The sequence below is a fragment of the Belonocnema kinseyi genome, chromosome 2, assembly GCF_010883055.1.
Source record: "Belonocnema kinseyi isolate 2016_QV_RU_SX_M_011 chromosome 2, B_treatae_v1, whole genome shotgun sequence".
Taxonomy (NCBI): Eukaryota; Metazoa; Arthropoda; class Insecta; order Hymenoptera; family Cynipidae; genus Belonocnema; species Belonocnema kinseyi.
In genome coordinates, this window is record NC_046658.1 from 102,922,491 (window position 1) to 102,932,885 (window position 10,395).

The 10,395-nt window shown below is 28.8% G+C and overlaps 1 protein-coding gene across 5 annotated transcripts in view; it reads left to right on the top strand.

The window, feature by feature from the left end:
- The window catches only part of LOC117166975 (segmentation protein cap'n'collar), a 306,553-nt gene that overhangs the window by 45,180 nt on the left and 250,978 nt on the right, over positions 1–10,395 (top strand). Inside the window, exon 1 of one of the 5 annotated variants that reach the window (XM_033351484.1) lies at positions 9,159–9,230. The exons of 3 other annotated variants lie outside the window; for them this stretch is intronic. In XM_033351484.1, the coding sequence (XP_033207375.1) occupies positions 9,174–9,230 (57 nt within the window). In that variant the 5' untranslated portion in view covers positions 9,159–9,173. Of the gene's footprint in view, positions 1–9,158; positions 9,231–9,598; positions 9,619–10,395 lie in introns of those variants that run through there. One more of the 5 variants, XM_033351486.1, reaches the window with a different exon arrangement.

Sequence of the window (10,395 nt, forward strand, 5' to 3'; positions counted from 1 at the left end):
TCATTTTTAACATTTTAGGTGTGGTTATATTAAGGGTGGTTTTTAGGGGTCTTGCCGAACGTTCTCACTCCCTCTATAATTAGTGAGAAAAAAAAGAGAATTTTTGACGTTTTTATATTTTTAAATATCGACAATCAAAATGGTCATTTTTAACATTTTAGGTGTGGTTATATTAAGGGTGGTTTTTAGGGGTCTTGGCGAACTTTCTCATTCACTCTATAATTAGTGAGGTAAAAAAAGAGAATTTTTGACTTTTTTATATTTTCAAATGTCGACAATCAAAATGGTCATTTTTAACATTTTAGGTGTGGTTATTTTAAGGGTGGTTTTTAGGAGTCTTGCCGAACGTTCTCACTTCCTCTATAATTAGTGAGATAAAAAAATAGAATTTTTGACGTTTTTATATTTTCAAATATCGACAATCAAAATGGCCATTTTTAAAATTTTAGGTGTGGTTATATTAAGGGTGGTTTTTAGGGGTCTTGCCGAACTTTCTCACTCACTCTATAATTAGTGAGATAAAAAAAGAGAATGTTTGACGTTTTTATATTTTCAAATGTCGACAATCAAAATGGTCAATTTTAACATTTTAGGTGTGGTTATTTTAAGGATGGTTTTTGGGGGCCTTGCCGAGCGTTCTCACTCCCTCTATAATTAGTTGGGTAAAAAAAGATAATTTTTCACGTTTTTATATTTTCAAATATCGACAATCAAAATGGTCATTTTTAACATTTTAGGTATGGTTATATTAAGGGTGGTTTTTAGGGGTCTTGCCGAACTTTCTCACTCACTCTATAATTAGTGAGATAAAAAAAGAGAATATTTGACGTTTTTATATTTTCAAATGTCGACAATCAAAATGGTCATTTTTAACATTTTAGGTGTCGTTATTTTAAGGGTGGTTTTTAGGGGTCTTGCCGAACGTTCTCACTCCCTCTATAATTAGTGAGATAAAAAAAGAGAATTTTTCACGTTTTTATATTTTCAAATATCGACAATCAAAATACTCATTTTTAACATTTTAGGTATGGTTATATTAAGGATTGTTTTTGGGGGCCTTGCCGAGCGTTCTCACTCCCTCTATAATTAGTTGGGTAAAAAAAGATAATTTTTCACGTTTTTATATTTTCAAATATCGACAATCAAAATGGTCATTTTTAACATTTTAGGTATGGTTATATTAAGGGTGGTTTTTAGGGGTCTTGCCGAACGTTCTCACTTCCTCTATAATTAGTGAAATACAAAAAGAGAATTTTGGACGTCTTTATATTTTCAAATATCGACAATCAAACTTGCATTAAGCAGGTCTAAATAATGGGTGATTTGTAAGGGTAGGTAACCCCTTAAAAAAAATTTTTTCGACAATTCTGTCCGACAGAATATTTTTTTTGCCGTCCTAATTGATTTAGGCAAAAAAAAAAAATTGAAAAATAATTTTTTTTAATTTCGTTCAAATGAACGTTCGTAACTTCAAGTACATTGAAATCTCTTATTTTATTTATCAATTACTCTATGTTGAAGTGTTACAATATTGAAATTTTATTCTTCGAATAATAATAATAATAATAATAATAATCAGGGGAAATAAAAAATTGATCAGAGAAAAAATCAGGGAATTTTAAAACTAAGTTTTGTGACTATCCTAATGCTAACATTATTTTACGTGTGCTGTACGAAGCTTAGAAAATTCTACATTAACAATAATTTATGCAAATAAATATGCTTAACGTTAAGCTGGCAGACCCACCCCCATGTGAAATAAATGTTAAATCGAGTTCTGTCATATCATATAATTAAGGGCTCATTTAATGATCATTTAATGCCCCATGGCCAAATTTAATGCTACACTATTTAAGAAAAAACCAGGAGTTATGCTAGCTTAACGTTAAGCTGCAGGACCCATGTGAAATAAACGTTTAATCGAGTTCTATCGTATCGCATAATTGAAGGTTCATTTAATGCTCTCCAAAAACACCAATAATTTTTTTTCAAAAGCCACCCCTAATACTGAAAACCACCCTTAATATAAATTATTCACAAATTGTAAATCTGACCATATTATAATTAAGAGCTCATTTAATGCTCATTTAATGCCTTATTACAAAATTTAATGCTCCACTATTTTTTTCTAAACCGGGTGTTACGCTAGCTTAATGTTGAGCTGATGAACCCCATGTGAAATAAACATTGAATCGAGTTATATCGTATCACATAATTTAAGGCTCATTTTATGCTCTCCAAAACCACCAAAAATTATTTTCCAAAAGTCACCTCTAATACTGAAAAGCCGCCCTTAATATAAATTATGCAAAAATTGTAAATATGACCATACTATAATTAAGGGTTCATTTAATGCTCATTTAATGCCCCATTGCAAAATTTAATGCTCCACTATTTAAGAAAAAACCAGGAGTTATGCTAGCTTAACGTTAAGCTGACGGGACCCCATGTGAAATAAACGTTTAATCGAGTTCTATCGTATCGCATAATTGAAGGCTCATTTAATACTCTCCAAAATCACCAATAATTTTTTTCCAAAAGCCACCCTTAATATAAATTATTCACAAATTGTAAATCTGACCATAATATAATTAAGGGCGCATTTAATGCTCGCTTAATGCCCCATTGCCAAATTTAATACTCCACTATTTTTTTTTTTTTAACCGGGGGTTACGCTAGCTTAATGGTAAGCTGACGGAACACCATGTGAAATAAACGTTGAATCGAATTCTATCGTATCACATAATTGAAGGCTGATTTAATGCTCCGCAAAACCACTCAAAATTATTTTCCAAAAGGCACACCTAATACTGACAAACCGCCCTTAATATAAATTATGCACAAATTGTAAATCCGATCATACTATAATTAAGGGCTCATTTAATGCCCCATTGCCAAATTTATTGCTCTACTATTTTTTAAAAAACCCGGGGGTTACGCTAGCTTGATATTAAGCTGACGGAACCCCATGTGAAATAAACGTTGAATCGAGTTATGTCCAATCACATAATTAAAGGCACATTTAATGCTCCCCAAAACCACGAAAAATTATTTTCCAAAACCCAATAGGGCATTAAATTAGCATCAAATGAGCCCTTAATTATAAGATAGGTTTCAACTCGGTTCGAAAATCTGGTTACTTCAGCTTAACATACCTAAGGTCGAGAGTTTAACAATTTGGTAAAAATAAAATTAATGAGGAGTAAATTAGTCATACCGCTGAACCTATATGGAATTGGTCGTTTTGTGCGTAAAAGGATAATGTGTCGTGACTTTAAAGTCGGCTGACCGAAACCCAAGATCAACGAGAGTGGGAAATTAGAAATGGAAATTAAATGAAATTATATCAAATCTTTTGAAAATAACGGAAATGGGTTAGTCTTACAGAAGATTCTGAAATAGTAGACAATTCTTTCTTATGGTCATAAAATATAGGGGGATTTAGTAAAGACAAAGGAATTACCAAAAATATACAATAAGTAATTTTTTTTCGACATTTTTGTAATTTTCTAATTACTACTTAGAATACATATAATTTAGAATAATTTGAAATTTAAATTACTATTGTAGATATACACAAGAAAAAGCAGGGCTCATTTTGAGTCAGATGCACGGAAAAGAAATTAATATTGATTTAAGAAAATAGTTGTCTGAATACGTACAATACAATATTTTCTTGATCCTAATTTTGCCTAATTAAGTACATTTTATTAAGAAAACGCAGATTTTCTTGGATCAAAAAAATCTTGTATTTTGCGCATTCAGAAGAAAATATATTCTTGATTGAATGCTAATTTCTTTTTCGCCTATTGTACGAAAATAGAGATGCATCATTTTTGAGACAAGAACAACTTAAATTGAGTTGTTAAACTCTTGCAGAGATGTTCAAATATAATATTATTATAGAAATCAATTATTACATATTTCATTACTATTATCTTATAAATAAGAAAACTACACTAAACAGTTTTCTCGTGATGCGATTAAAACGTGAATTTCACTCAACAAAAATCATTGTTTTGTCAACTTCAAAATAACAGCGGAGCTTATTTTTCAAAGAATGCGGTGTTTCAAACAAAGCAATGTGCGCTGTATGTCAAAAATTGAAGTACTCGACTTCCGATGTTAATATTAAAATTTAAGAATGTCAGTTCTCTATTTAAACCGTTTTCCCTCAAAAATCAACCTTCAGTTCGTTGCCAGGAGATCTTGTTTGTAAATGAAAAACGGAAAATTTGCTTACTTAATCGTTATTTCTTTACTTAAATCTTGAAGAACTTTCAAAGAACTCATTGCACGTGCTCTCTTGATGAAAATATATACAATTGTTTACGCTCTTATACGCAGATAATTATTGATAAACAATGCGTTTTCGCTAAAACCGCTTTATATATATACATTTCCGGATGACAATATATTTACCCATGTACTCCTCATTATTTTAAATTCTGCGTTTAGTTTCAAACCAATTTAAGAAAGATTACAACGCTCATCTGCATTTAAATTGCGATGTATATTGGTTATAAATGTTAATATTTTTTGTTGAGAAGTACTGCCAATTGGAATAGCCGCAATGGTGGGAGGTAATTACATAAATTTCATAAAATAATGTTACTGCTTGTATGTCAATAGATAAAAGATTATTGCAACTACAAAAAGTGATAATACTATTTTTAAGTAAGTGGAGCAAATTAGTCACAAGTTAGTCTTTCACAAACTCTTTAGATACATTAAACCAATGCCGATTTGTGTAAGACCTCATTTTCCTTTAATGGATAACCTTGTACTGCTTCACCATAATATTTTCCCAGACAGTGCGTTTGCTGACAGTCTCTTGAATGATTGGTACTATAATTGCACTTTTCTCATAATTGAAACAACATATTGTAAATAACAAATTTTAAACAATTTTCATATCTTGAAATATATACTTAGGGCTTTGCAATAGGTATTTACGTTTTCAACTAAACATTAATGATTGAAATGTCTAGACTATAATTCCGAGTAAATAGGTTACATGATAATAATACAATAATGTCACTATCTCATCGAAAGTCATACAGTTCAATAACGCGTTTATACATGTTTCAAAGTCATTAGTTTTTAAAATATATTTCTTTTTTTTTAATGGCATTTTTTAGAAATTAAATACACAGTAAGTTGCATAAGTTACTTGAACTTGCAAATCTCCACGATTTCTCACTACATTATGGACAATTTGTATTCACTATTTATTATTTGTGTTGCATTCTTTATGACAATTTTTTATGGTATATGTTGAAAGCAAAGTAAAGATGGCCTTCATAAAACTATCGGAGACATCGTTGTTTTTAAAAACCTGATTGGATTTCCAGTACTTAAAGTTGTTTTACATTTTTAATTCGAAAATTGAAAAATCCGATCCACAAATAATCCCTTTTGATAAAAAAGTTATAGGTTAAATTAAAACTTTCTAATTCTCGAAGTTAGTATACTATTATATTTTAGTATTTTAGTGCTTTTCGCACTGAAAATGGGCACGATTTTCGGTTTTATTAGCTTCATTGACTAGAAATTGACATTTTTAATCAAAAATCATCAGATTTTAAATGTTCATAATACACTCAAAAAAACTTATAGTTCGAACAAGATTTAGAACCTTTTGAACAGTTTCAGGTTATATGAAAGTTTTTTACAGAGAATGGGCTATTTTTAACCATAATCATTAGATTCACAGTAAAAACGAAAGATAAAGTTTACATCGATTTCAGGTGAAAGATTCACCGCAACAAAAACTAACCTTGTCGGATAAATTTTACATGAATCCAAGATAATTTTCGGTTTTTAACCTTGCCTGGATAATCTTTCGCCTTATAATCGTTCCAATTTTATTCGAGATGTAGCGAGGATTGCGACGCCAGCGCTATCTATCGTCGTTTAACTTCATTTAATTGGAGAGAACCGGGGATTCCCATCTGCCATTTGCTTTTTGCGCTTTTTGCTAAATTGTATTAAATAAGTTTTACTTCCTCTACAATAGTCTAATTTATTTCGGAGGAAATATATCAGTAAGTACACATTTTTTCGTGTTTTCTGTTACTGATTCTACATGTTTTACCGAAATTTGCTCACTCCCGCGTCACGCAGTAGACGCGGTCAGAATTATTCACCTAACCTCGGTGAAACTTTTGCTGAAATATTTTTAATTTTTAACCGTTTCAAGTCTTACCTGCAACACATTTTAACTTTTGTTTTTTCTGTGTCGTTTAAAATCTAGTGTCCCGATTTATAACTCGAATTAACTCTTACATTGCCCGTTTCCCATTGCTGTTAAGGACGCCGTAGCAGACGACAGATTGTATTGCATTGTAGAATAAACTTTCGCCAAATAGCATGTAAACTTTAACAGGAACTTTAGAATCTTTTAACAACTTTGGATTAAATCATTGTTTTTCGTTAAAAATAAGTATTTTCAATACAAAAAAAGCGTTTCAAAAAATATTTACATCTTTCAACCATTTAGATTTTAAAGAGGATATATAATTTTAGAGCAATTACATATTTAAGGTTATTTTAGCACTTTTCACCGGAAATTGGTTATTTTAAACAAAAATTTATATGAAGATTAACGGTTTGAAACAATTTTGTGTAATGATACAAATAGGGTATATTAATATTTTTTTGCTCTTGTTACCCTATTTTTGAAAAATTTCCCCTTGTATGCTACTACGTGTAGTGATAGTCTTATTTATTGTTAAACTTACAGAATCATCTATTATAATTCAATTAGTTTTTTAGGACCCAAATTAAAAATATTATTAATTCATTTTTATAATTAAAATTATATTTGTTGTACAGAAATAATATAGAGCAAGAAATACTTTTAGTACTGCAAGTACATCAATTAAAATAATAAGATACATCTGTGTGATATTGAAGCACTTCAATAAATTATTCGTAATTAATGAATTACAAAATGTGGAAAATGTGAAATCAGAGACAAAAGTCTGCAATTTTCATGTGAAGCTGTATCAGTACAAAATTTACCAATGTTTATTTTACCGTTTTAAAGCTTGAAAATTGTATGTAGTTCTAAATTTACATGCAAAGTATTAATTGTAGAAAGGACGAAATGACAAATAATGGAACGAAATATTTTGTTAAGAATATCACGATTTAATTAATATTTTATTAATGAAGGAGTTTTTACAATAGGAAGTATTTTTGATTTTAAGAATGATTGTTAATACATACAAATTATTTATTTAACAAATTTTATTTTTTGACTTACTTTTTATATCGTATTAAATGGATTTTTAACGACCTAAGTGTAGACTATTTAAAAAAATAAATTCTTCTATTATGTTATAGATAATAAATACTATCATAATTGCTAAAGGTCAGGCAATAATTTTGTTAGAAATTCATTCTTTTTTGGTCGAAAATACAACTGATTTTTTTTCATTCATTTTTTTTCTTTTTTGAAAATTCATCTATTTTGATAGAAATTTCATCTTTTTGGTAAAAAGACACAACTGTTTGGTTGTAAAATATTTTTTTCTTGCTGCTGAATGATTTAACTATTTTATTGAAAATTCGTCTTTTTATGTTGAGTTTAATTGTTTTAAAATTAAAGACTTTTAGTTGAAATAAAATATCGAATATTTCATTTGTCGTTAAAAATTTCTCTTCTTCAGATGAAAATTCAACCTTTTTGGTTCAAAATTTCTGTATTTTCTTGAAGATTCATCTTTTTAGGTAGAATATTAATCTTCTTGTTATCTAAAACATATTTTTGGTTAAAAATTCCTTTAAAAATTATATATATTTAGAAATGTAATCTGCATGTTCAACAATTCATCTGTTCAGTTGAAACTTGATCTATTGGGTTAAAGATTGATTTTTAAAATGAAAATTTAACTATTTTATTTTTTGATGAAACATATTTTTTAGTTGAAAATTCATGTATTTTGTTGAAAATTAGTGTTTTTGATAGAGCATTAATCTTTTGGGTTGAAAATTCCACACTTGGTTAAAATTTTTGTTATGATTGATCGTTTTAGTGGAAAATTAATTTCTTCAAATGAAAATTTGGCCGTTTTATTTTCTGTGGAAAATCTATCTGTTTTGATAGAATTTTAATCTTCTTTGTTAAAAATTCATCATTTGAGATGGAAATTAAGATAGAAATTAATTTCTTTGTTGGAAAATTCAACATTTTTTTAAAGGTTTGTTTCTTTTAGTTGAAAATTATTGTTTTTTTACTAGGAATGTAACTATTCCATTTGCAGATATTTCTTCTTTGTTGACAACAAAATCTTTCTTTGTCTTTTTTGGTTGAGGATTCAACTACTTTCTTGTACATTCTTATTTTTTTGGTTTAATTCATTTTTTTAAAAACTAAGATCCATCACTTCAGTTGAAAACTTAACTATTTTTGAATTTATTTCTTCAATTTATGGTTCAAAATTGATCTTTTTGAGTTGAAAACTCAACTATTTTGTTGAAAATTCATAAAGTCTTTAAAATAAAAGTAAAAATAACCATTTTTTGCATTAACATGATTGATTTTCTATAGGTATATGGTTGCTTTTATACTTGAAAGAAAATATAGGACGTTTATGGGAAATTAAAAATTATTCAAGGAATTTCGGAATTGGGATTTCGTTGCAACCCTGTATTATGAAATACAATAATTTTGTATTAACATTAATTTTATGTTGTGATTTAACAATTGTACGAGACAAAAGAATAACAATCGCACGCGTATTTGTTTTCTAGTTTTCCTAAATACTGAATCAGAATTTTACACGGTTACAACACAAGAAATTGTAAAAATAAAAATTTGTGGAGTTAGAAACTTCTCTTGCGACTTGAATTTCGAATTCTATTGACCTGGCGGTTCGATCGCCGAAGGAAGTGGAAGCCACGCGAGTCCAACGAGGATCCATACATTTTCATAAATCAGTATGGAAAATTAATGCAAACGATGACTTCTTTGACCTAACATGGCCAAAGTTACCGAGGGACGTGTCGTGGAGTCGCAGCTTTATGTTGAGTTTCCAGTCGGGTATGTCGACGCGTGAAGATAGTCGCCGGATTTTAGGTTAGGTTTATGTGTGGCCAAGGTAGATCCTAGGTTAGGAACGTGTCTTGATCAGCTGGTTCGTTTTGCGGAGTTTTCACTGCAGAAAATGGCGCGCAAAAAAAAGAAACAACCCAGGATGATCTCTGTCTTCATCCCAGATGACGTACGAGATATTCCATTAACTTAACAAGCTACTTCACATTTATTGCGAAATTCTTATTCAAAATGACACCTCGACCAACTTTGAATTGATGTCACTGTATTGCCATTACTTACGTGAAAGTGATTTATTAACAAATTTGTTATGTTAACTAACAAATAAAAGAATTTTCGGACTAAAAATAGACTTTCCTTCAAATTGTGTTTATTTTGTGAATTAATTAATTTATTTTTTGTTACAGGTACGTAGTACATGATTTGTTCTTCCCCTAATCTGACTTGATGTGAAATTTCTCTATAAGCGGTTTAAAGGTCGTTTCGGATTTTCATTGAATTTTATTCCCTTCAAGAAGCTATAAAAAAATGTGACTTCAAATAATCTACGTAATTTGGTAAGTTTTGCTTGTACTGCATTGTTTTTTTTATTGACTTCCATTAAAATCTCCATTTCAAATTAACCTAATACGTCAATATGAAACTTTAATTTGTTTTTGTTACGGAATTTCTATAATGCGAAACCAGTTTGTTAGTAATGTATCAATGCTATATTTTAGTATAATGTATACTTGTTTTCCAAAAAACAATTTTTACACTAATAGCATTTTTAAAATTATTTGTTAACTGAATTTTTTCAACATGTCAGGCGAGACATTTTTGACATTTTATCTCTTATTTAAACATTAATATCAAAGTGAATTTTTTCCAGAATCTACAATATTGTGATTCGTTTAAATAAAACTGATGATGCAATTTCAAATAGATACCATTATTTTTATTGGCAACATTTTAAAAATAAAAAAAAACGTTTATTTAAACAATGTTTCTGCAACTGAATATTTTATTACTACGGCTTCTTACTAATTTTTGAAAAATAGTTTAATTTTATTAAATGATGGCTTTTTTGTTATAGAAAACAATTTTTTACAGCTATAGTGTCTCCAATTTTGCAAGTGAATTTTTCTGTAACTGAAAACGTTAAATCATTCTGTTTAAAGAGAATATTTTTTAAAGAAATAACTATATTTGAAGATTATTTACTTATAAATAATGTTTGTTAAGGCCTATACCTATAAATTGGAAAAGTAATTTTTCTATGTACAAAAAATTCAAAATTTAAATATTTTGAATCGACTTTTCCAATAGTGAAACATTTAACAAACATTATTTAC